Genomic DNA, 27280 nt, shown 5'->3' with positions numbered 1-27280 from the left:
TCAAATGTTCCTTTTTAAAAAAAAAAATTGTAAGATCATATTGCTTTGGTCATATTGCCTCACATGTTGGAGAGCAACAGCTAATCGAAAGAAGAAACAGTGAAGAAAGCAGCCAATGGCTCTGGAGCCATTGACTGCAGCCCAAGCCTTTATTTTCTCTTTGCCCCCCTGGAGTCGTTTTAAAATGATCGATTTTTACATTATTTTAATTCCAATGGACTGACGTGTTATTGGAAAGAGGAATGATGGATCTGGACGTGCACGACTGGACATTGATCACCGGGGAGAAAAGGGAGGTCGGGTTGTCCCCCCCACCCCCCCACCCCTCCCTGAGGAACACCTCCCTCCCCAACATTTGCAGTACAAACAGACACGCGCACGCCGACACATTGGCGCTCTGTGGGCCGTGTGGGTGTCTGTGCGCGCGCACGAGTTGATTCGACTCGCAGCTCCTCTGCTGAGAAGTTCGTCTCCGGTGAGAGGGATCCCTTCGGTGTGGATCCATTTACGCTCGATTCTTTTGGCGAGGCGTGCGTAAAAAACAGTTGCGTTCCGTTCGATATCCACGTCTCACGCGCACATCTGAGTGGCAACGAAGCCTCATTTCCTGATGGTAACAGGTCATATCCATCTCTAAATAGAGCCGGCGTTTGGCAAGACGGATAGATCGGTCGGAAACAACGCACGTAAAGAGAGAGCGAGGAAGCGAAGAGAGGTAAGCGCCCACGAGCTGTAGGGAGCTTCTTTTTTTTTTTTCTTCTTCTTCTTTTCCTGGGACGCGCGCAGACAGACAGCGCTGCTGGTGAGGCAGCAGACAGGGGAGAGAGCGCGCATGGAGGAGGGCGCACACAACAAACAGACAGATACAAAGTTCTCCTGCGTCGAGATGAAGTATGGTGACGACAACATATCCATGTTCCCCGTGTAATGGAAGTTTCGCATCATAAAGGCACAGAGGAGAAATACCCCCCCCCCCCCGAGGAACGAGCGCACCCATGGGTGTCGGTGTGGAGCGAGCGCTCTAGTGCAGCGGAGCCGATGAGATATCCAGTCATGATTTGGGTCGCGTTTCTCCCTTTTTTGGTTTCGTGCGCACGGGGCAACGGGACCGCCGAGCTGGTGCCGTTCTTTCACGGGCATGTATTTGAGAACTCGTCTCCGGGCTCACGGGTCAACGGACTGAGCGTCCCGTTAAAGCGGCTCCACTCGCAGAGGCTGTGCGGTAATGAGGAATTTGCGTCGCACTTTAAACTCCTGGGAGACGGCAGCGAGAATTTCCGCGTTTTTGCGCACCACAAAAGGGGACACGTTTTGTTGAAGACCTCTGGAGTTCTGGACCGCGAGGAGCGGCCTGAATACGCGCTGAGTCTCGGTTTGTGTTGCGGGGAATGCGCGGGACTCTCCTGGGAAGTGGACGCGGAGTCTCCGGTTGTCACCGAGGTGGCGTCCATCAAGGTGGACGTCCTGGACACCAACGACCATCAGCCCACCTTCCCCGGTTCTGATGTGAAGCTGAGCCTGGATGATGCCACTGCGCTCCGCACGGCCATCTACACCGTCACCGCGCGGGACGGTGACAGCGGCAAGAACGCGGAGCTCATCTACTTCGTTTTGCCCAAAAATGGGAGTTTCTACGCGGTGCCTAAAACCGGAGACATTCTCCTGGTGGACTCCATCCTCGGTCTGGGTGAGCCGATTAAGTTTGAAGTGTTTGCCCGGGACCGCGGGTGGCCGCCTCGCACGAGCCAGAGCGTAGCTGTTGAGATCAGTCCACGGCAATGGCCAGTGGCGCCGAACCCCAAAACGGCCAAACGGAAACTTACATCTCAAATTAAAGTGCCAGCGAGAAGGTCCAGATCAGTGCTGGAATCGGAAAGCCCCGTTTTCATCAACGTGTCCGAGGACGCAGCGATTGGTTCGGTGGTGATGAACCTGGGCCCGGCGAGGTTTCAGTCTGCAGCGTTTGAGCTGGTGGAGCCCGACGTGGAGAGCTCCCCGGTCAGCGTGAGCCGGGACAGCGGGGATATTGTCATATCACGGAGGCTGGACCGGGAGACCGAGCCTCTGGTGGAGATCACCGTCAACGTTCAGGATAAAAGAGGTGAGCGAAAGACCGCTTGTGAGGTGGAGTGTGTGTGTGTGTGTGTGAAAGAGTGAGATGAAAGTGTGAGAGACAGGATTACGGGTTGTGTGCACATTATGTTGTCTAGTGTTCGCTCCCTGCGAGGCTCGTTGAGCAGCATACAAACATAATCTATCTAATAATGCATTGTATTGTGTGCGTAAATACGCACGGAGAGGCGCAGTGCCAATATAAAGAGCCTACACTTGATTCACATGCGTTCTGCTGATGTTCTGATGTGATGCAAAGCGTGTGTCTTCCCTAGAACTCTTTTCTTCCACGTGGTTTCAGAGGTTCCTGGATTCTAGATTGGAGTCCACTGGACAAGATACAGTTTGGTAACAAAGAGGAGAAAGTAACCACTAGGTGTTACTTAGACTTAATCAAGTGGGCCTACATGTTGTGTCTGAAACGTTACTGTTAAGGAGCATAATACGCCGCTGTTGGTCAGGGTTGGTGTAAGGTTGTCGTGTCTTTGAGGTGTGACCACCGTGTTGCCTTGCGACATCAAACATCAGTCTTGGGGCCTCACATCCACACGCTCCATCCGGCTGAGCGGTGGTCAGAGTGCCCGGTGTTTACAATAGAGGTTAAACTGAGTGGCAGTCATCAGGGCTGATGATGATTAATGTGCTCGGTTGAATCAGGGCGGCCGTGAACTGTGCTTGTTCCGCTGCTGCAACAGATGCTCGGATGTCCGGGGGAGAAGGGGGGGGGGGGGAGCTGCCACCGCCGCAACCAACAGGTTAATTATCACCTGCGGATAAAGCAGTGGAGCAGAGAGACGGGAGAGGGGGAGTCAACATGCAGCCAGATTCACATTAATATATGGATATGTGAGGGGATGAAACGCCGGGCTGTGTGTGACACTGAGCACCGGAGACGAGAATACATGTATATATGTATACATATGTATGTGTGTGTGTATATTTATATATATATATATATATATATATATATATATATATATATATATATATATATATATATATATATATATAAATATATAATATATAATATATAAATATATATCTTAATGGATCTAATAATAACACATATATATATATATATATATATATATATATATATATATATATATATATATATATATATATATATATATATCCACCTGTCAGTCTGTATGGCCTGACTGGAACAACAAGTTCCGCCGCGTGTTCCATTAAGAGGCCGCAAACAGCATTAGACTGAGGGGGGGGGGGGGACCTGATCAATGTGACCTAATGGCCTCGGTATTGTGAACCTTCCTGACGCGGGGAAAGAAGCTGAGGCTGCTCCTGGCACACGATGCCTATTTACACTCCCAGTTACGATGTTGGCTATTTGTCACGATCATTTCCCTTCTGAGAGACCTTCGTGGTGATGGAAGAACTTTCCGTTGTCAGAATCGAGCGCGACACTGTAGTGTTGCAGTATTACAGCATTCCCCTGAGAGTTCCTTCATAGAGCACCAGTAGCTAACAGTTACTGTCTGATGTAAAGTGTGTGTGTGTGTGTGTGTGTGTGTGTGTGTGTGTGTGTGTGTGTGTGTGTGGGGGGGGGGTTCTTCTTGGTATCCGGATTTACCCAATATGACTTCTTTTTTGAGGCACATCTCCAAACTTTTTTACTTCATATTTTTCAATTTCAAGCCAGTGGAACACATTTTAGCAGCTGATGAAATGCGTTCGTGGATGATGTGTTTTTTTCCTCTCCCATGTCAAACATTAAACGGGTTTCGTCTCTTTCCGACGGACTGCGTTTTAATATTTTTCCTGCAAATTAACAGGAATCATGCACAACGGGAGACAGCCTCGAATAATAACATTCTTCTCGAGAATAAATTGACGGGGGAAGGAGCAGAAAAGAAAAGGAGCTTTCGCTGTTGATTTTAAAAATACTTCAACGCTGTGTATGAGAGGCATCTGTATTCTAGTGCGTGGAAAGTGCATTTCAATGTGTAATCCAGTTAAATCCAGATACAATAGGGTTATATGTTATTTATATTGACGTGCAATGGCTTATTGTATTTGAAGATTAGAGACACGTTGTTGCTGATGAGGTCAAATATTTTCCCTCACCTGTGCTGGTCCGGATGGTTGACTCTTATGGCTGCATTACATCTCAACTGTGGTGTGTTCTGCTCTAACAGGATGCCAGCTAATACGACGTTTAAAGAGGAGGATCAGCGTAAATGTTTCCTAAATGGATGGGTTTACATTTTTTTCTCGAAAACTTGTTATGTGCTTTCATAGAAAGGGCAGAGTAGGGCAGTGGATTGGAATCCATTTCCACGACCCAACTGTTCATTGCGTGATGCTGAAAGGAGGCATTTTTTCATTTCCGGGCTTAGCGGCGGCGGGGGTGGGTGGGGGTGGGGTGGGGGGGGGGGCGGCTCAGCCACGGTGTCTGAAGCGCGAGGACGGCTGCGTCCGTCGGGTTGTCGGTGGCTCTGTTGAAGTCTTTTAATCCGTTTGGAGTGGAGAGTCCTGATGGAGTCTCGACCTCCCTCCATCTGCTCGCATTATCCCTGTAATCCCATCTCATTCTCTCTGTCTGTCTCCACAGCCCCCCCCCCCCCCCCCACCCCTCCACCCCTCTTGGTCTCTTACTTTCTCGCTCTTATTTTCACTCTCACCCCAGGGATTTAGTTTGAGTGGATGCGCCATTTAACACAGCGAGAGAGAGAGACAGAGAGAGAGAGAGAGAGAGAGAGAGAGGTGAGAGGGTGAGCAACTGACATGATTCTTCGAGGGACGGATGTGTGTGTGTGTGTGTGTGTGTGTGTGGCTGAAGGCATTAGATATTAGGATCTGAGATCACTTATTTTTGTTTGGGCTTTTGGACCACACCACACGTTTATTGCGTGTGTGTGTGTGTGTGTGTGTGTGTGTGTGTGTGTGTGGTTACACTGCTGAAAGTAGCGATTTTTGAGGGTGAGGGTTGGAGTTGGAGTCTGGGGAACGGATACGAACCGACAGCAAGAGACACAAACAAGCATGCTCACGCTAACCACGCAGGTGTTTCCGCCAGGGTTTCTCTTTAATGCACAGCTGCTCCTCATTTCTAATAAGAGTGCTCTTTTCTTTTTTTTTCTTCTCTCCAGTCATTAACCCGTGTGTCTTGGTGCACATCTCGCCTCTGATATCCCGAACCTTTCATTCCCACAAGTCGTTTAATAACGTGCCAACACCTAAAAGAGCATCGAGTGAGTGCTCCATTAATTTTCCCAGAGGTTCCTCCGCCCCTCTTAAACAGCCAATCCGACACCGTTCTTTGACTGCAGTGACTCCCGTTGGCATAATGATTAATTGAATTATTAATTAGTTAAATGATTCATCATTTGGCTGGGCACACACAGGTCTATTGTCCATCTCCAAAGCCTTTTCCCCCTTTTTAAAAAACTCACAACAATGTTTTCTTTCACTGCTTCTCGCTGAAGGTGGAACCGCCTTCTACCCGCTCCTCTTTTAAAGACAATAGGCTATTGTAGTCCTTTTAGAGAGTTATTACGGGCACTTTTTTCCGGCGCACACTCTTACAGTGACATGTTCTCGCAGCCTTTATGACATTATGGCGAAAGAAAATGCAATAATAAAAGACTTTATCCCAAACCAATTGACCCTTTGAATCTGGAGATTTGCGGGGTCTTGTTTACTTGCCAATCAAAGCTCTCGTACGTCATCTTCCATTTCAACGGAATGTAACCTTTAAAAGGTTTGGCCTCTTTTTGTCTTGCGTGCAGCAGTCATATTGCAGCACACGCAATGTCAGCACATTGGCTCTTAACACGTCATGCTACAAGTCCTTTGCTGCACCACGGTTTCATAAGGAACCACATATATATTGCGACGCCTCTAAACGGCCGGGGACCACTCAGTCGGCCTCGAGGGATTCGTTTGAAAAAAAAAGAAGAACATTTGGGTCCATAAAGCGCTGCCGTATACAAACTCTGTAGCTCCGGTCAGAGATGTGTTGCACGTCATTTACGAATCCTTTGCGTGTTCTTCAAAGTGTGTTTTCAAGCTGCTGATGGCAAGCAGTCTGTCAGCTTCAGCTGCATTAATCAGCATCAGTGAAAGGTTCAATTATTTCCCTTTCCTTTTGTCTCCTCTAATTATTTCCTGTAACTGTCAGGCCGAGTCTAAAGATGGGCTCCTACCTTAATTCTGTGGAGGAGAATCCTGCGTGCCGTGTAAGCACAGCAGTCGTCTGTGCGTCGCGAAACAGTGCCGGCCGACTTCCTGCTGCAAAACAAAACGAGCATCTTACTTACGTACTTTGTGATCTTTAAATAGAGCCATTTAACGAGCAACCATTGTTGGAGGCACATTTGAAACGCAGTTACCCAAATTTAGCTCATTACGACGACTAATTCGTTTTTTTTCTCTCAATCTGCTGCCAGATTAATATCGTAAATTAATTTTTTATCATTTTGATGTAATTAAATGATTTTATGAACAGTTATATTACAGTTACTGTGGGAATTACGTGTTTAACTGCGGTAATTGTACACACTGCATAAATCAAATTCATTTCATTTTTAATATATCATTTATTAACCCTTAGAAAATACAATAGAATAAAAAGACACATTTTAATCAAAATGTTTTAAACAATTTTCAAACATCATTTAATTACTTTGGAACATATGTGTCTCCATGGCAGTAACAGTATACGATGGTTTAGGCGCCTGAACTCAAACATTAATTGTTTTCAAAATGTTTCTAATATCCAAATTACAAGCATTTCACTCACTACGAGACCGAGCGCGAACACACACACACACACACACACACACACACACACACACACAGACACACAAACCAAATGTGTGGAAACGATCAAAAAGGAATGTGGCTCTGCAGTCACGGAAATGCACACGGAAGGCTTTTGCACCCAATTCATGTTAAATTTAAAACACACACACACACACACACACACGTAATGCACTATACATTTACCCACAAATTACAACATTGTGAATTGGGGGTTGCCAGATTATCATTCCATATCCAGACAGATGGCATTGAGGAAAGCCTGTTAGCTGCATATGTTTCTTGTATTTTGTCTATCGAGATGAAACAGAGTCTGCATTCACTTGTTCCTTCAAAGAGCGTAAATAGCACTTAGCTGGCCTTCTATGCACACGCCTGTATGCATGCTCAGTGAGTACACAGGGATGGCTCACTGCACGCGACACATGCACGCTTGTTGGGGTCTTGTTTCATTGCATTTTTTTAGGGCTGCTCGATTATAGCAAAAATCCTAATCACAATAATGTTTTGTGAATATTGAGAATAAGAAGTATTCACCGTGATGACTCCTTCACTTTTGGAAACATCAGTTAAGTGCGTCAATCTGGTGTTTTGAGAAGGAAAAAAAAGAAAGAGCCCTATGAAGAACTTCTCTCCTTTAGCGTTTAATTATGAATACATTGGTTGTATGGATATGAATGATGATGACGCAACAAAAAAAGTCCCAACCACAAAACATGGTTAACGAGGGTCACGCAGGGAGACCGGGGGGGCGGGGGAGGGGGGGGGGGGGGCTCAGAGAGTTGAGCCCCCTGTGAAGGGGCAAGGTCTGGGTGAGGGATGCTGTGAAGCCACAGACTTTATTTCAGAAGTGGACGGAGTCATCGTGACGTCACCCGTTGGTTTGAGGTCTGATGTTTTGAAGTCTCGAGTTATTCGATCTTGCCGTCCCATCTTGGATTATGGCCGTCGCCATGTTCTTTTTTTTTTTTTTTTTTGCAACCGATGATCAGAAGTGACCATATTTGGAATGCCAAGGAGTGACGTAGTGACACCATATACAGCTCTGGTAGCGGCAGCAACCTGTCAATAACCTTGTAGCACCGCCCTAAAGCATACCCTGCTTTATGGTCTGTTTGACTCTAAATGGACCATCATTTACTAAATCAACATCACGCTGTATGGAAGAAGACTTGAAACTAGAGATTGAGACCATAAACTCATGTTTACAATGTTTACCGAGGGAATAAATCAAGTGAGACTTCCATACGATCTTGAACTTCTATTTGAAACCAGAGAAGTCACCCCCTGCTGGTCAGTAAAGAGAATTACATTACATTACATTACATGTCATTTAGCTGACGCTTTTATCCAAAGCGACTTACAATAAGTGCATTAAACCGTGAGTCCAAACTCAGAACAACAAGAATCAAGCCAGTGCAATTTCTTCAATAAAGTCAAACTACAAAGTACTATCCGTAAGTGCCATTTAAGTGCTACTGAAGTGCTATCGGTAAGGGACATTTAAGTGCTACTACGGCATTTAAGTGCTACCTATTCAAGGTATAGTCGAAAGAGATGTGTTTTTAGTTTGCGCCGGAAGATGTAGAGACTTTCTGCTGTCCTGATGTCAATGGGGAGCTCGTTCCACCAATGAGGAGCCAGCACAGCAAACAGAATGCAATATTTAAGACGGTTCCGCAGCAGCTACACTCGCAGAACCGGAGGTTTCCGCCCGAATAAAAGGAGCCACCTTCACCTCGGACCTTTCCAAACCACCACTGAGGAAATGGACAGAACAGATGTTCTGTGCCTCTGATGGTTGCTGAATCCAATTCCATCACCAATGGTTTGCCAAGTGCTGTTTGTAGAAATCCCAAGTCTCAGCCTCAGATACTGTCAAATGTGCTGTTGAATTGCTGGCTTTTCCAAACACAGTTCTCTGGTTCAGTGGCTTCCAGAGAGTTTATTCTATGATCTGCTGTGAGTTTATTGTATGATCTGCTGTGAGCACAGAGAGGAATGTAAAACACGGTTACTCTTACTTTGGTAGCAGTAAATGAGACAGCTCAACAGCTCAGCTGTAAGGAGTTGGTTAAGATGAATAGCGAAGTCAAGGTGTGAAATGCAGCATTTTTGGATTTTATGCCAGCATAAAGAAGGCGAGATTTACAGAAACAAATTGGATTTATGTAGAAAAATTCCAGTTGAAACAGTGTGTGTGAAAAAGGCTCAATTACTTTCACATGTTGAGTGCGATAGGGAGTCGAAATTGAAGACATTATGGAAAATAAAATTGTACCTGGTTGACACAGTGAAATGATTTAAAGTAGCGGTTTTCATGCTGAATAAGTTCAAAGACCAGTTGGAGCTCAAACACGGAGTGGAGGTTTAGTGTAATCCCTTATTATTAAAAGATTTCATGCAATGTCACAATATTTCAATTAAGATTGAGTAATTTTACCAAAGTGACACCCATGACATTGTTGGTGGTGTTATCTGTTTAAGGTACAGTGTGTCGGATTTCGTGGGATCTATTGGCACAAAGAGAATCTAATATTCATTATTATGTCTTCAACAGTATATAAATCACCTGAAAATTAGAATCGTTGTGTTTTCATCAGCTTAGAATGATCCCTTCCAATCTACAAAGAGAGCTGGCCGCCATGTTGCACCGCCATTTAACTACGGCAGCCCAGGACGGACAAACCAAACATTGACTCTGTAGAAAGCCTTTTGCATTTTTACATTGAAGTGTGTAAGCGTGCGTCAAAATGGTCGGCCTGGTAGAGCCTTTGGAAGAATTCAGCCAACAACTTCTCTCCTCCTGGTAGATTTATTTCTCTGATCACAAGCAAAGTACAAGCGCTGAGATTGCAATGCCAAGGGAGTCACAACAACTCTCTCTCTAGAACCGGAAGTCCAGCCTTTACATACACAGATTTCGTCACAGGTTCGTATGCATCATCCTAACCTCTGATTGGCGCTGAACTATGAAGGAGGAGGATAATTCTCCTCCTCTCTTTTCACAGGACTGAGCTCTGCAAGGCCGAGCCACTTTTCTAATGAGACTAGTCAAATAACATGCGTGAGTGTTGTGATACAAGGCGCGTATCTATTCTCGAGAAGCAGACAGCCGCACATTCCCAGACACAAATTTCACCTGCTATGTGCTATTCTGAACTTGAGTAACCTGACGAAAGCATAACATTCTAACAATATATAAGCATTTATATTATCAAGTGGGAGCTTGAATTTGGTGGCACGAAAGGCCCTGAAGGCCACTGTAGGTTCTTCTACGAGCTTGGAAAGGGAGGGGGTGAGGGATCTTTTGTGCCACAGACCAGCTTTATTTTTCTGATTTGTGCAGATTTGCATCCAAAACCAAATGAACTGCAGAGACCAGGACAGACTGCCAATTTTGTTAGATATTGAAAATGGTTGGAGACAGGCTTGGACGCAGATTCAGCAGTGACCAGCAATCCATCAACTCTGACTTGGAACTTTAAAAGCTTTTCAGCGTTTAATGTCAGATATGAGCAACTACTATCGGCACAGCGGTAGCCATTTTGATTAGTCACCTTTCGAAAATTACCTCTTAAAATGACTGCTATCAATTTTAAGGACCTTCTTCTGCTCAAAGACAAAAGAAACCTTTTAAAGTTTGGAAAGGTCACCAGCCACCCAATGACAGAAGATTGTAAGATAAATGTTCCTAACAGAATAATACATTCTTAATGTGTTCACTTGGCTTATGCTCCTTGTACACTTAACATTTTTCAATAATTGTTCTCATATTTCCTGTCTTCAATGTGCGCACCACTTCTAGAATAAACACGGCTGAAAGCATCTAGAATGTCTTACTATAATTAGAGGTTGCGAGAAGAAGCTAAATCAGACCACCTTAGATCTTCATATTTTCTAAAAATGTCAGACAAAGTATTAGACACAGAACATTTTCACCTGCTGATGGTACAGGTATCCTCTATATTAGTGTCAGAAAGTACATGTCATTCACAGTGGGGAATGGATGCCGTGCACATTTTATATACAGAACTCACATTTCCATTTAAAAATATGCTCGTTTCACAGAACAATTGTCATTTTTTTGTCACAAAAAAGTACCATGTATAAAAAAAGAGGTTCCAAAATCGTGAAAAAGTAAGCAGTATTCTCTGCTCTGTCCACTGAAGGCACTTTGAGACTTTCCCAAAGTAATTCTTATGGTAAAACATGTCAGTTCGCAGAGGTTGTGAAACTTAAAAGTATTTATTTAACAGTAGTGATGTGATGCTATCACTAGGCTGCCGTGCTGCGTCTTTCAGAGTTGTCCCAGAGAGGCAGAGGCCAACGGGATGAATCCTGTTCGTTTGAAAACATTTAATAAAACCCACTTTAAAAATATGTTGGGTTGGGCTGTTCAACTTGGCCTTAATCATATCGTCAAGACTGAAAGTTCTAGGACATGCACCTCCCTACCTACAAGATCTCATTACTCCCCAAACCTCCACCCGCATCCTCAGATCCACAAACAGCTCGCTCCTCCGGGTCCCCAAAACCAAGCTCCGCCCCGTGGGCGACTGGGCCTTTTGCGTGGTCTCCCTGACCACGTGAACGCAGACACTGGACTCTTTAAGACCGGCCTAAAAACCTTTGTATTCAGTGTTAAGTCACTGCCAGCTATTTTCTATGTACTGGCTCTGTGGCACTCTGAGATCCTTTTGAATGAAAAGTGTGTTACAAATAAAATGCATTATTTATTATTACTGAAAGTTCAAAATAATTAATTACTGGGATAAAATGTAGCAGGCTTATTTTCAAAACATGTATGTATACATTCTACCACCTTTATTTGCATAATCATCAATCATGAGTAAAATAGTTTGCAAATGTGGTTACAAGAATATATTAAAAAAGTATTAAATGATGGGATTTTTTTATGTGCTTTTATACAGACTACAAAAAAGTCAATAAACTAGCTGGAATATAATGAAAGTTGAAAACCCTTTTATAACAACCTGGATGCTCAATAATCCAAAACCAGATGGCAAATTGTATTACTCCTTTCAACTTGACAAAGGCAGCCCAGACTAGATTCACTCCTTCGTTTCTTACCTTTCACAATAAAATCCTTCAAATGTCTACATTTCTCAAAAAGGAAAGTCAATAAGTTTAAATAGAAATATTGAAAAGGTGTTCCAACTGTCGCAAATTTGCGTCACTGCCGGTGTTGATGGCTTTATTTACCCACGGTGCGCAAAGGCCTTCAGAGTTACATGAAAAGATTGATACTGTGTCTGTCTGTTGGAGATAGAGCATCAGCCCGGAGATGGTGAGTTTAGCTTAGCATAAAGACTGAATAAGGGAAACAGCGAGTCTGGCTCTGTCCGGAGGCAACACATTTATACATTATGTACAACAAACAATGTGTAAATTGAGTTGCTAGCTCGCTGTTTTTCTATTTACAGTCTTTTTACAAAGCTAAGCTATTGCTAGTGACTAAAAGTGGCAAAACATGGTTAACTTATTTGAGTTTTGGCAACTAAAAGCTGACGCCTGGTTGCCAGCGTGGTAACCACTTTAGGAGTTTGTGTTGAGTCCTGCAGCTGCAGGCTGTAGCTTCCTTTATCAGACATATATGAAAGTGATATTGATGTTCCCATCTAGTTCTTGGCAGGAAAGTAAACTGGCTTGTTTCCAAAAATGCTAACCCTTTTCTTTGAAATGTTCATATAACTGTAGATTACTGCTGGTACTGTATGTTTATATTTTAATAGATGACTTGATCAGCACTCGTTGATTCACTTTCTCTCCTCCACTGTCACACAACTTTGAATTTGTATTACAGCTAGTTTCATTATGTCCCTACAATCAACATGTTATTATACACAGTTGCCCCGCTCTCACACCTAGAGCCAAACCACCAAAAGCTCTTACTGATCAGGGATGGGAAAGGTGTGAGACTCATCACATGACACCATTGTGAGGATTCCATCCATCCATCCATCCATCCATCCATCCATCCACCCACCCACCCATCCATCCATCCATCCACCCATCCATCCATCCATCCATCAAACTCCTGAAATTTCATTGAGACAACAGACAAAGCTCGACAGAAATACCTGTGAAACTGGTTCCTCGTGTTAATGTGTGAGTTAATTTGCATGGTTACAGCTTCCAAAAAAACATCATGACTAATTAATTGTAGTTGGCAGCAACAATTTGCGCCAAGGTCAACTTCAATTTCTGAGCAATAATTTAGCGTTTCAGCGTTGTGCTTACATTTTTTTAATGGAATTTGGACTGTTTTACAATTTTACCTCTGCTCTTCTGATGCCGGACCTGTGCCTTTGAGTTACGGCCCACCGTTTATGTGTTTAAACACCAGTGTCATCACCTGTGTTGCCATTTTGTAACCAATATATTTCAACATCTGTGCGGAGCTTAAACTGCAGTGTTTGGTTCACGGTGACCTTCATCATATCACTTAAATGTCACTATTATAGAGGTACGGCTTTAAGATGTAATACCATATCCATACTATCTTGTCATCTCCGTGAGCAGTTTTTTGGTCTCTTTTGTCCTTTTTCATTTTTCTCCAACCTCAATTTTCCTCCTGCCACTGTCTATCCCATCATCTCTCATTTAAACTAGTGCCTCAATAGATGAAGCTAGTCATTTCTATGATTACTCTGTTGGCAGATATTGCATATGTTTTAGCACCTCACCAAACATACAGTGCAGCAATAACAGGTTGCTGTAATGGAATATGGCTTTTAGCTAAAGGGCGACCCAATCCAGGCAGGCTTTATTCCTTTGTGTACAGACTGAGGGCCATATATATATTACTTCAGTGATTTGAAAAACTGGCACATTAATTTCAATATATCACAGCCTGTCATGGTCTATGGATTAATGAATGCCCATACCTGAAATGGGGAATAAGGCTCAAGAGGCGAATGGGGGCAGCACTGTATGGAACCTTTTTCACTAGTGAGTCATTTGTTTGTCAGACTGGCATTCTCCTGGTCGCAGCATCACACCTCTAGAATGTAATGTGAATCGGACAAAATTAGAGATAAAGCCTTGTTTTAAAACATGGCATTGATGTGTACCGGGCTCGCTATTTAATTGCGAGATAAAGCCTCGACCTGGGAAGTACAGACTCGGAACATAACAATCAAAAGGAAATTAAACAACTGAAAATGAATTACTGTCTCATGTTGTTATCAAGGTGTTGCCGTTAGTGTGATAAGAGATTGTTTTTCTCCCGTTTTGTTCCTTCTTACTGGCGTAGTGTAAGCGGTTCAATTCCCAATGAACAAGCGGCATTTGCCAGGCCTGGCAATTTGAATAGGAACAAATATCCAATGGGGAATGAGAACTGACACGTCAACAGTTAGAAAAACACAGAATAACTGATTGGCTTCCTCATTATCACATGATGTACATATGTATTCATTGATTTTTAGTAATGTATTATGGCCTCATGTATGTGATAACAAACACGAATGATCTATTGTATTGCCATCCAACTACCTACTAGTTTAATATTTCTGGCTTCACCATGTGGCACCATCTGTTGTTGCTTTAGAAATAGTATGGGCTGAGGACAATTTCATCTTCAGTCGGTTGATCACATCTTGCCAGCTAAACGTTGTGTTCCTGATTACAAATAGATTGCTTTGAGTGAGCTAATCTCATTTTCTGAGGAAAAAAAAAAGAAGAAAGAAAGCTGCATTTTTTTATGTCTCAAAAATCTGCCTCTAAAATGTTATTTTGTGACATCATCTCTGGCAGGATTGAGGGTAAAAGGATGGTGAGAGTGCTCACTTTGTTTTCCCAGAGATCTCCCTGAATGTGAGAACATTCAAACCCATCATCATCTTTTAACTCTGATCCCCAAAATACTTTGCTTGGCAGCATTTGCACAACGGTTTGGTTGCATCGCACACAGCAAATTCTCAAGGGAGCCCCGAATTGGTCAAGTAAGCCACATGACGGCAGTCTTTTTCCCTAAATGGTCAGAATTTTGTTCAGTGGCAAAGATGTTCTCAGGATGTAATCAAATTAAATCAGAGCGTCATTTCTTTTCGCCGTCATTATGAGGTTGCTTTGAAAACACTCCTCAATGCAGTCTGAGTGTACACGCTGCACTCTCATCTGTGCAAGCAAAAATGTAAACTTGAAAATGTCTCTAGGGTTCAAAAGAATTACTTTAAACCAACTGGGTGTGAAAAGAGACTTTGGCAGTTGCATCATCTGATTGGATTTTTTCATCTATTTATCTTTTTTCTTCTTTTTCTGACATGCGTCTAGGGTCTTTAGACTTACTAAAGACCATGTGATAAACGTCCTTGTTTCTAGAGACAGTTTTGTTGTAGTATATCCAAGAGCCTGTAGCGCTCACTCAGAAGTATGCATGCAAAGAGAACACATAAAGAGAAATGAGACGGTAATACGTCGACAACCTCCTTCGACGCCTCCGACACCCCAGCGAAGGTCGTGTGGCACGCTTACGTCGTCTTGTAGCTGCTCCCTACTTAAAGTGAGCGTTGTTGTGATACGAGGTAGCCTGTTTGTTTGTGTGTGTGTGTGTGTGTGTGTGTGTGTGTGCGTATGTGTGTGTGTGTATGTGTGGATCGAGGCCACAGGGCAGCTTCCTGGTGTCTAGCCTTTCTCGCCGGCTTTTGCTGCAACGTGATCAATTAATGTCTGCACTTGTGTGTGTGTGTGTGTGTGCGTATTTGTGAGTGTATTTGTGAGGGTCAATAGTAACACGCGTGGTCGGATCAAACGACTGGTGTGCATGCGTGCGTGTGTGTGTGTGTGTGGTGTCGGACCTCCCCTGTCTAACCACGGTCCCCGCGGCACCTTCTCTAATACGCTGAGCACACAGGAGAGCTCCTTCTTGCTCTGCTTCCTCCTTGTTACTTCTTTAGATAGATACCCCCCCCCCCCCCCACAATGTAAAATATGATTGGAGTGTTTTCTTTCCATCTTGTGTGCTTGCACGTGTGTCATGGCCCGCACACGCTCACGCCTCCCACCGTGTTCTCCGAGACCATCAGAAGGCACACAAGCAGGCCATCGGATTTGTCATCCACACCTCATCCGCCGAACCTCCTTTCCTCCACCCCCTCTCTCCCTCCTTTCCTCCACCCCCTCTCTCCCTCCTTTCCTCCACCCCCTCTCTCCCTCCTTTCCTCCACCCCCTCTCTCCCTGTGGTTTCACACAGCCTCTCCCGTCCCTCACCGCTTACTGTCTCGCCCGACCTCTACACCAACTGCGTTTAAAAGGTTTTTATTATATCTACGGCGTTACCAATTTATCTCCGTGATCCTTTCCCCTCCCTGTTATTTCCGCCCTATTACATTCTTCCCAAGTTGTTGTTGTATGCCTGCTTTATTCACCTTTTCTTCACTTATTTTCTCAGTGCATTTCTTTTTTGAGGGGAGACTCATTTCATTCTCCCTCACTTTCTCTCTCGCGCTATCAATGTGAATGATTGTGTAATCCGGCGGCGTGTTAAAGACATGAGCAGACTGTCAAACAGATCAATAGACAGCATCTGAATATGTCTTCTAAACCCCTTCCCACACAGCGTTTCTTAAACACACACACACACGCACACACACACACACACACATAACCACGCAGGTGCACACCAGCTCAAACAAACATGGAAAGCCACGTTTACGAAAGACAGATTTATTTTGACATGAGTTTTGAATAAACGCACACACACACACACACACACACACACACACACACATTGGGAAACATTACAGGGCTCACCCCAAACAGTGATTGGTGTACTTCAACTTGATTGATTTCCTGTCTGAAGCAGAGGAAGTCAGTTCATCTGATTAAAGACAGACACGTTGAGAATTAAAGATCGGAAGCCACTTCTTATGTCTCACTCACTCACTTTCACTCACACACACACACACACACACACAATAATGTCCTCCAAGTGTCCGATCCCTTATCAGTCCACTACAGTAACAGCCAGTGCAGAGAGAGGGGAGCCGGCATCTTTGCGCCACGTTGTTTGTCGGGTCATCCGTCAGCTTGCCGCAGCTCCACGGGGGACAGAGCGCTTGCAGCGGACGAGGGAAATGAGACCGCTGTGATCGTTGCGAATGCACGAGCGCGCTCTCCGTTTTACATTCGCATGCGTTCATCGGACTGCCGCAATGGGAGCAAGAGAAAAGACACAAAGGTCAGAGCTGTCGTCGTACTACGGCGACGGCAGCGAGAATAAATGCCAGGACAAAGAGGAAAGGAAACAGACTCATGGCTCTGAGCTACAACACATGCATGTACATCATGTATTTCACAGCACTGTAACAGCATTGGGAGTTGTACACCGTTGTCGCTGTGAAGGGACAGCAGCATCCGGATGAATAGATGGAGCGTTTGGGGAGGAAGTTCCGTCTTTTGCCCTGCTTTTAGCAATACGGGCACGGGTTGTATTTTACTTGTCAGCACCCGTTTCGGTATGCAAGCGCCTAAGTGAGATGACATCGAGCGGAAAGGGTTTCATCAGCAGCAGTGGAGCAGCACAGTGTCATATTGGTGTTGAGGATTACAGGACTTGCCAGAGAAGCCAATGAGCGTGTATCAAAAAAAGCCTCAACGGATGTTTTCTTTACCCCAAATGATCAGAAACACCAGTGGATCATTGCTCTGGCTGTCGTCATTTGGTTTATATATTCTAACAAAGCATTTCAGACTTGTGCTTGCCTCACATGGAAGTTTAGTGCCATTGGATAATTCCTCGAGTGGGAGCCTTTTTGTTCATTACAACTAAATACACATGGTTTCATTTCGGTCCAGAATGGACTGAGCCAAACTCCCTCCAATTCCTCCTGCGGATAATCTGTGCCGGTGCTCCTCGACTAATCCTGTGTGGCTCTTTGGTTTAGAATCACTCAAGTGTTTCATAGAGTGGGGACATCACAAAACCCCACCACCAAAGTGGCACAGGGCCCTAATGAAAAGTAGGTAAAAAGAGAAGGAAATGAGGTACCTCATTAGCCAGCCATTTAAATGCCCAACCCAATATCCTAGGAACGACCTTTTTGGATTATTACGCACCTCGCAATTTCTATTTGATATTTAATGGCAATGTTCAGTGCCAATGTAGGGGGTAGTATGTCCTTTACGTAGCTTGGCAGAAAGGTTTTGAGGGCTGTACAACACTGTTTTCACTCCCAACTTTTACGGCAGCGTCGTCCGTGGCCCTACTCAGCATGTCTCACTTTATGCTTGTTAGATGCATCCATCTTTTTAAATACACGTTTGTGTTCACAGGAAACTACTTGGTTACGTTCTCGAAGAAATCGTGGTTTGTGTAATTTAAAAAGCCCACATTTTTTGCCTACGTAATGAAAGTTTCAAACGTGACATGAACACTGGTCTCCATTGTGAGAGTCCTGTGATGTCTCACCCAACTATCCACCTCTACCTATTATGCATATATATATATATATATAGTTTTTTTTATACCACGACACCTGACCATTTAGGTTCTACATGTGACTCAGTAACACAATGCACTTCTGCCGATGGAATTATCAACAATAAGTAGTCCTGCTGGTTTAAATAATCTATGTTTGACTGTGCATCGCAACTGCGGCACAAAAACACAGCCTTTGGTATTTTCTCTTTATATTCAACGTACTTATAAGGTCAGTATGTGCATCCTCATTTACATGTAACAAGCGACTTACAGCTCCAGTTCTGAAGATGTTTTGAGATTCAATTTGGAGCTGGTCTGCAGGATCTTATGAAACTTTGTGGGGACCCACTATTTAAAATGGACAAACCACCGTGACACTATTCTCAATAAGCCTCATCCATAAATCCCGAGAGCATTGAATTTGTATGTAGATAAAGGTTTCTGACCATTTTTACGACCATTTCTGCATCACCTCAACAAAATACAATCAGATACGATATATGTCATTATATTTAAAATAATAAACATTACATATAATGCCATGAAAGAAAAACTGCTCATTTATTTAGCAATTCAAATAAAGTCTACTACGACCCACCTGTGGGTACCAACCTAGTCTTTGGGAATAACTGATGTAATAGACACAGGGAATTCAAGACAGACACAATCACAAGTAGCTAAAGGTTTACTACAGCTGAAGGAGGCTGGGGCAGCCAGTTACAACAGGCAGACCTTTATGGGTCCCCCTCCACCCAAAGGTACCATATAAGCAAATCCTTCTGAGAGTTTGCAGAGCCAGAGTCTGTTTGCAAAGCAAACACCAAAGATGCGCTAGTTGAACATGAGCTCCGGAGTGACTTCTTCTCAAATATATTGTCATTTCTTCTACTCGGCAGAGGGAATCGCCACACTGCACCTTGTGAGGCCAACACTAGCCAGTCGGCTCAAATTGGAGGGTCGATAGCTTGATTAAGCTCACCTGGCCTCTAAAAAAATCTACCTTTTGAGAATCAAATGCTCACCACTGGCCGGCTTTGAAAGGGAGTCTGAAAGGTTTTGGAAGTTGCTGCTTCTTGGAGAATGGCAGCTCTTTATTTTTTTAGCTTGAATTCACAGTGGTTACAATAGATTTCAGGTGGCGACCAAGAGCCATGGCAAAAAAAAGAACGTGTCTATATGTCGACACATTCTCATTCCCAACTTGTCAAATACCAACGCTTGGTCAGTGGCCCTATGCTTCAAACTAACCCTTTAGCAAGATAACACGTGTTACATGCATAGGGTTCACAGGAAACATACAGTTTCCTTTGCTACATACTTTGCATCTTCTGGAAAAGAAATCATACTAGGTATACTTGGATTTTAGGTTTACTCAAACTACCTGGTTTGATAAAGGACATTATTGGATTTAGAAAGGATAAAATAAGTAAGTTTGTAATAGGCCTACCTGTCGTTAATAAGTTAACGTAACAAAAGTACAATAGATTAAGTGAATGTTGACTTGGTTCCACACGGGACAGGAACAGCTGTCTCCTGGGTAAAAGTCCTGCGGTTCTTTGATCCATCCTGTCTCCACTCCCATACGCCAAAGGCAGACCTTCTCTCTCTTTTTACCTCGTCAGTTGCCCCGCCCGTCTTACAACGACGCAGGTGAGTTTAAATTGGAGTTAGTAGAAAGCTCGGGACGTCCCATACAGACCCTAAAGGGTGTCTCAGTGTTTAGGTATCAGACGCCGAGGGCCACTGAACAAACAACGGTATTGGATGAGTTGGGAGTGAAAGTGGTTGCATTTGTGAAGATGATGTGACGATTCCAAAAGGTGTCCAACTTTCTTTTTATTTCCACTTTTTGCCAGCAAGCATACTTTCTAAAGCTACAACATGTCTTTGTTCAGTAAACCTAAACATATTACATTGGGGGGGAGTTGAAGCGCACAAACAGGGGAGTTGACACGCAAACTCAGGGCAACGCACACAATGAACACACTCAAAAAAGATTTAGGGAACTCTCGCCTTCCTAAATTGCATAGTCAGGGTTATCTAATTGCAAACACACAAAAAAAAAACATGCCTGAAGGTGCAGTCCCACTTTTACCACATAAACAATTCACTGTGTGTGTATTTCCAGGAGCTTGTACTTTGTGTGTGTGTGTGTGTGCACGGAAGTACAATAACAAGAGCTCATGCCGTGAGCAGTAATCTGCTAACGCAGTGGATTGAGTTGGCTCTGCAGGATTAGCAGTGGTGTGTAACACGACCCACTCTTAATTACGGCTATGCAGTTCAATATAGAGAGAGGGGGCACACTTTTTAATTGCAGTAATACATTCATGTAAAGGCAGAGGGCAATTGAAAAACAAGGAATGTGTGTCTCCCCCCCCCCCCACCACCGACCACCACCACCACTTAAAGCTGTAACTAACCCAACAACTCGTGCAGTCACGAGTGCAGGCACAAACATATGTCACCGAACTATCTGCCAGCCTGTTGTTCTCCGCGGCGGGCCGCAACGGGATGAGACCGCTCCGTCACTGTCATCGCCATCTTCCTATCTGTGTGTGTGTGTGTGTGTGTGTGTGTGTGTGTGTCAGAGAGAGAGGCTGCCAGTTGGGGTAGATCAATATCACTGACTGAGAGATCACAGCGATGCTTATCGCCCATCAATGACTTTGTGTGTGAGCATGTGTGTGTGTGTGTGTGTGTGTGTGTGTGTGTGTGTGTGTGCTTGTGCTTGTATGTTAGACAGTATCCAATGACAAAGAAGTGGGGAATGGGTGGAGGATTGATGGTTTAATGAAAGAAGGAAACGGATGAGTTGGTGAATCCTATTTTCTGCTCCAACCTCTCCTCATCTCTCTCTCTCACTCCGTCCCTCTCACTCCTTCCCTCTCACTCCATCTCTTTCACTCCGTCCCTCTCACTCCGTCCCTCTCACTCCGTCTCTTTCACTCCGTCCCTCTCACTCCGTCTCTTTCACTCCGTCCCTCTTACTCCGTCCCTCTCACTCCGTCTCTTTCACTCCGTCCCTCTCACTCTGTCCCTCCCACTCCGTCCCTCTCACTCCGTCTCTTTCACTCCGTCCCTCTCACTCCGTCCCTCTCACTCCGTCTCTCTCGGTGTCTCTCCGTCTCTTCACGTCTCTCTTTCTTGCTCTCCGTCTCTGCTGAGTGTCTCATCCTAAACAGAGGACCGAGACGACAGAGCGGGATGTCATGTTAAATCGGACAATTTTTTTTCACATAATAACTAGATTTTTCATGTTATAACAAGTTATTTTCTCGTTATCATATGAGAGCAACACATTGCTAGTGAGCTGTATAACAGTAAACAAATGATTGTGTGTGTTATAACATAATCATTTATTGTTAAAGCATCAAACTTCTCAGGTTACAACGTGATCACTTTTATTATAGAATGTGAACAGTTTGCTGTCATGTTATTACATACACATGTATTGTGTTATAACAAGAATACTTTCTTGTTATAACGATATACTATTTATTTTGTTAAAAAAAATGATCACTTATTGTTAAAACAAAAGGCGTTTCATGTATATATAACATGATCATTTATGTTGTTTTAACATGACAAATGTATTGTTATAACAATATACTTTGTAATGTTTTGCTTTGTAACAATGCAATAACAATAGACTACTCATGTTATGAAGTGATAGTGATCCATGTTTCTTTCTGCTGGCGTGGCAGCAGCTGATCCAGCTCATGATGATGGGGTTACATGAGTTAATAACAGATTATGAGAGGGCCATTTAATCATTCATCTTGTCTTTTTCTTTGGCCCCTAATATTTGTGTCCATTGTCTTTTTTCTGACCCCTTTTCTTCTCATCATCCGCTCATCCAATCTTTGTTGTTTACATGTTCAGGTGTTTTTTTCCTTTTTTTCCTTCTCTTACAGTTGAATAAATGTAACATAATTAATCAGTTTGATGTTATATTTGATCAATCAAATCAAGTTTGAGTTGCTTTCCTGAACACCTAATATGAAGTGTCCTCCTTAACTGAACTAAGTCACTTGATTGACGTCATCCAAACAATGATATATGTATATTAGCAAAGCTTAGAGAATAGTTCTGTTCGGCTGACGAGGTTCAGGGCTAACATTAGCATGGTCATATATTCACAATTGCAATGTTGACATGCTGATGTTCAGTCATAACGTTTATAATGCTCATTGTTTCACCTTGATGTGATCATTTGATAATTAGCACCAAACAGAGTAAAGCAGGAGCAGATGGGAATGTTAGCAATGGATCAACAATTCACCCTGACGGGGACATGAATGTCGTTTCTAAATTTGACCACAAAAAAAAGAAAACATATTGATCTATATGTATATATATATATATATTATTTTGTTCCCAACCCTACTGCTCAGTAAGCCCGCTTTACACTCTCCCAGTTCCTCCACTGCATATCAAGTTAGACGTCCGCTCCCTAACTGAAGACACTCTGTGTCTCTCGGCTGCGTTGCATTCTGGGTTATTGGATGCTGCTGGGGAAGAAAGCACTTATTCTTGCTCTTTTACAATAAATGTATCTTTGCACTCATGTTGAACATTGGCCTCTTGTCAAAAAACTAAAAAAAACTGTCAGCTGTGCTTGAAACAAGGCAAAAACTTAAAAGTAAGCTGCTGCTTGTAATTGTTCGTTAAGGAGCTTTCAACCTTGAACAAATGTATTACAGTCTATATAGTCTTTCATTGGAGAGTTGGAGTGCGTAAATTCAGACAGAATTTTCCATCTTAAAGTAGTTGGCCTTTGTACACAACGGTGGCTTCAAGGTTCATCCACATCAGTCAGAGGCTGAGCTCTTTGTCCGCCTGTCTTACATTGTGCTCTGTCATGTCTCCCCCTCCTTTCCATCCATCCTTCCCTCTTCCCTTGTGCCAATTTGCGTCGTCAGACTATATCCTCTCATCATCGATCTCCCGTCCATCCTCCTGTCAGTGTTTGGAAGTCCTCTCTCTCTCTCTCTCTCTCTCTGTGTGAATGTTTGTTTTTCATTTCCTCCACTGATGTTTCCTCTTTTGCCACTCCAAGCCAGTCTCAATCAAATCCATTTCAGTTCCAACATGAGCGACTGTCAGACAAACAGCCGAATAGCTGAAATAAAGTGCCATCGCAATAATGTGAACGGATGACTCCAGTGCAACAGAACACTAGCCAGTATTGTATTGCCCCCGGCCCTGATTAGGTTGTTTCCCATCCGCTGTGCACTGTGTAACGCTCTGTGGCTAATTGGCAAGTTCAATCAGACAGACAAATGAAGAGAGGAGACACTGACCTTTCAGAGGCGCTCTCTACTCTCTCTGCTACGCCCTTCCTCGTATTTCCTGCTACATCTGCACTCTCTCTCTTGCATCTCCCTGCTTTGCTGCTTGTCTCCTTTACTCTCTTGGCTCCTCTCTCTTCTAACCTCCCCCTTGATATGTCGTTCCCTTTCTGTCTTCACCCCTCTTCCCTCCTCTCCTCATCTTCTCTTCCTCTTCCCTCTGCAAGGAATGCGTTGTCATTCCGATTTATTTTCACGACTCATTCTCCAGCCTGTCAGGAGTAAATTACAACCTACGTACATGCTCGCTCGCGCAGACACACACCCCGCTCGTTCTAGTGTGTGTCTATTTCCACTGCCACCCACAGATAATGGCCCAGTTCCTCCCCACAGCCGGCTGCTCAATGGATGGAGGAAAGCAATGGTCCGGAGCAGAACAACGGCTGCCTACGTGGCACGCTGGAGTCGTTTATCTGTTTTGAGACCCGAGCGCGTCCCACTTGCTTTCCATCTGACCCCCCCCCCCCCCCCCCCCCCCCCCGACCGTGACTGATGGCGAGGGCCGCGCTGCGCCGGGCCTCTACATTTACTCCGTGACCTCTCTGTGTCGAGCGCGCTCGCTAATGGTCGTTCATCACCGCGAGATGCGGCTGATCGGCTCGGAGGCGTGGACATGTTTATGCATGCGGGCACAAGCACGTGTGCGCCACGCGGCTACGGGCACGCAAGCGGGACCGTCTTACCACGGATGGTGAGGTCCGGGCCACATTTATGAGGACACCCACTCACGTAATCACAATCACGATAAAAAAAAGGCTCTCTCGGGACTAGACGAAGCCTCTGTGGGCGTCAGACTTTGTTTGTTTGAAGCAGAAAATGATTTTTGTTTCAGCAGTTTTTTTCTTCTTTTACTGAAAGTAGCAATTTTTGGAATGTTCATGTGTCTGTTTTGGCGATGTGTGTAAGCAGCTGCTAAAGTACAATAATAAGTCAGCCTGCAGCTAGTTGCACTCTGCACCGGGAGTCTGATAAGTTATTACAGGGGAAATAATCCTCTGCAGCACCGAAGGGGATGTATTCTATATTTTTCATAGGTTTGGAATAAACAGAAGATGAACTGTTTAGTTTTTTCAGCATAATCGTTAAAGAGAGAGAACCGAACCTAAACCCTGGATCATCTCGTAATGGCGTGTCGGAGGGTCCTGTTCTTGTTGAAATGCTTTTTAAAAAAATGTTATTTTCAGAAGATTCCAACAAACTTAAACATCTCATCTCCATATCAATCAAGCCCTGAGCTCTTTGTCGTTATATTCTACTCCGTCGCGTCTCGTCCTCATTTCCTTCTCTCTTCGCCTCGCCAATTTGCCTCATCGTGCTGATTGCGTTGACATTTTTGTCACGTTTAAGTCTGCAAGAGCGGACTTACCTTTTTTTCCCCACAGTGATCAAGAATTGTTATTTCCACGAATTAGCTCATAACAACCTGTACATCTCTGTTGCTCTCACTGTTGCTTGTTGCCATGTTTGAGTTTTTTCACGAATATACGTCTTTTAATTAGCGAGCTATATACGACGCAAAGTCTCAATTCAACACAAAGTACAACACAATAAGTATTGAATAGATAAAATCATTTAAATCATCCTATTATTATTAGTATTATTATTAGGAGTGAAACCGGGCTACACTGAAAAAGAGGCCATGGTTACACACCTGATATACGGTGAATAAACACATTTTCTACAAATTCTTCACAATAAAATCCCAGTTTTGTTTGCAGTACAATATTTCTAGACTTGTTTTTCCTGAAGAATAGCTGCTAATAAAGCTCACTAACTTGCTGAGTGAAACAATGAAAGTGTTTGAAGCAGCAGGAAAATGTTGGGTTTAATAAAACCTGGCATTCCTCCTCTTTTCCCTTTATTTTCTTCAGGAGAGGAACTTGTGTGTGTGTGTGTGTGTGTGGGGGGGGGGGGGGAGGGGGGGGGGGGGGGGGGGGCAGCATGTTGTCCAGATTGTGCCCACATTCTTGTGTGATCGGATGACAAACGTACCGTTGAAAAGACGAATGTAACCACGACCGCATTTCTGATGGTCGCCTGATAAAAAGGGCCTTGTTTGAACAATGTTGTTTGGTCCATTGTTCCAACGACATAACACACTGTTATACAATTATATCTCTCGATCCTCAGTGGTGGAAAATGCATGTGCCGTCACTCCTCTGCCCTCAACTGCACTGCCTCGCCACAGACGGATACATCTCTGCTTCTCTCACACTGGGTCTGCCCGTATTGACGCCATTATAAGCTTTTCCCTTTGAGCTTGAGCTGAACCTGCAGTGCTTAGTAAGTATCTTGTTGGGAAGTATCTCGCCAGCGTGAATTCAAGTTGCACTCATAGCCGCCCCAATGCGGCTCCTTTTTACGGTTTAGGAGCAAAAAAATATATAAAAAAATACAGCTGCTTGATCCAGCCTCCCAGACACAGCCAGTTCAGACACTTAATGGCCTCGTGCGAGGGGATAAATCCATGGCTCTTTTTGTGTGTGTGTGTGTGTGTGTGTGTGAGAGGAGTTCAAAGCCTTTCTGTGTCGCAGAGGGATGAAGAGTCAATGCGGTTGCGGAGAACATCGAACCGCTTGCCCTGTAGATTGCCTTGTTAAGCAGCACTTGTCTACCTGTCAAAATCCCTCCAGACCTCTTATCTGTCTTAGCCAATAACATCAGCCGCTAGCAGCACAGTGTATTAAGAGAACAGTCGTCTCTAAACATCTGAGCGCCGAGCCACATTGCTCGAGAGCCCCAGGTGCCATCAGTTGAGTTTTTGCTTCTCCTCTTCTTCTTTTTGTCTTCTTTTTTTCTCTCCTCGCGTTGTTTGAAGTGCATTCAGTTGCTCCCACAGAGTATTGCATCTGTTTCCTGATTGTCGCGAGTCTCTCGCCGCTTCCCTTCCACCGTGAGATATCTAGCGAGCAGAGAAATCAGATGAGACGGACTCCACTGTGGATCTCACTAAACCTCAGTTCTCCAAGGCAAGACATTTTCTCTGGCCCTTTCTTTTATTCATTTGTTGTATTATTTTTTTACACTTTCTTCCTATAACCAGTCACATCAGTCACATTTACATATTCCCCCATGTGCAAAACAGCTCTCTGAAGTGTAGGAGTGTGTGTGTGTCTGTGTGTGTTTGTGTGTGTGTGTATTGTGTATTGTGTACCTGAATGTGTGATATCCTAATCTAAGTACACCGCTAGAGCGATTACCCAGCATCTGTGGTATAAATGAGCTCGATATAATATGATAAGCAACAGACAGGCGATATAAAATGATAAAATAGCCCTCATTTTATTACTGACATTGACTTGTTGGTCTCTCGCTGCAGTATAATCAAACTAATGTGCGCCCAATGGAAGCGAGATCTAATTAAATGATCTCCTTCTCCACTGCCTTTTGTCTCTATTTGAAATTATTTTAACCCTGCCATCTTTCATCTTCCATTTTCTTAATTTAGGGTCATTGTAACAGGTTTGTGTTACCCTCCCCCCCTAACACAGAGACACAGGAGACCAAACTCGGTTTACGGATCTTTATTTGTCCGGGACACAGTCGTGCTCTTCGGCCTTGCCCCTGAGCGCCCTCCTG

The 27280-nt window shown here is 44.0% G+C and overlaps 1 protein-coding gene across 1 annotated transcript in view; it reads left to right on the top strand.

The window, feature by feature from the left end:
- Positions 1-1053: 1053 nt before the first annotated feature.
- si:ch211-186j3.6 (neural-cadherin) overlaps positions 1054-27280 on the top strand; it is a 272276-nt gene continuing 246049 nt past the window's right edge. The window contains exon 1 of the mRNA XM_034527653.1: positions 1054-2101. Coding sequence (XP_034383544.1) covers positions 1054-2101 — 1048 coding nt within the window. The remainder of the gene's footprint in view (positions 2102-27280) is intronic.

The sequence above is a fragment of the Cyclopterus lumpus genome, chromosome 3, assembly GCF_009769545.1.
Source record: "Cyclopterus lumpus isolate fCycLum1 chromosome 3, fCycLum1.pri, whole genome shotgun sequence".
Taxonomy (NCBI): Eukaryota; Metazoa; Chordata; class Actinopteri; order Perciformes; family Cyclopteridae; genus Cyclopterus; species Cyclopterus lumpus.
The sequence above is the reverse complement of the archived record's forward strand: the minus strand, read 5'-3'. Positions and strand labels throughout refer to the sequence as shown.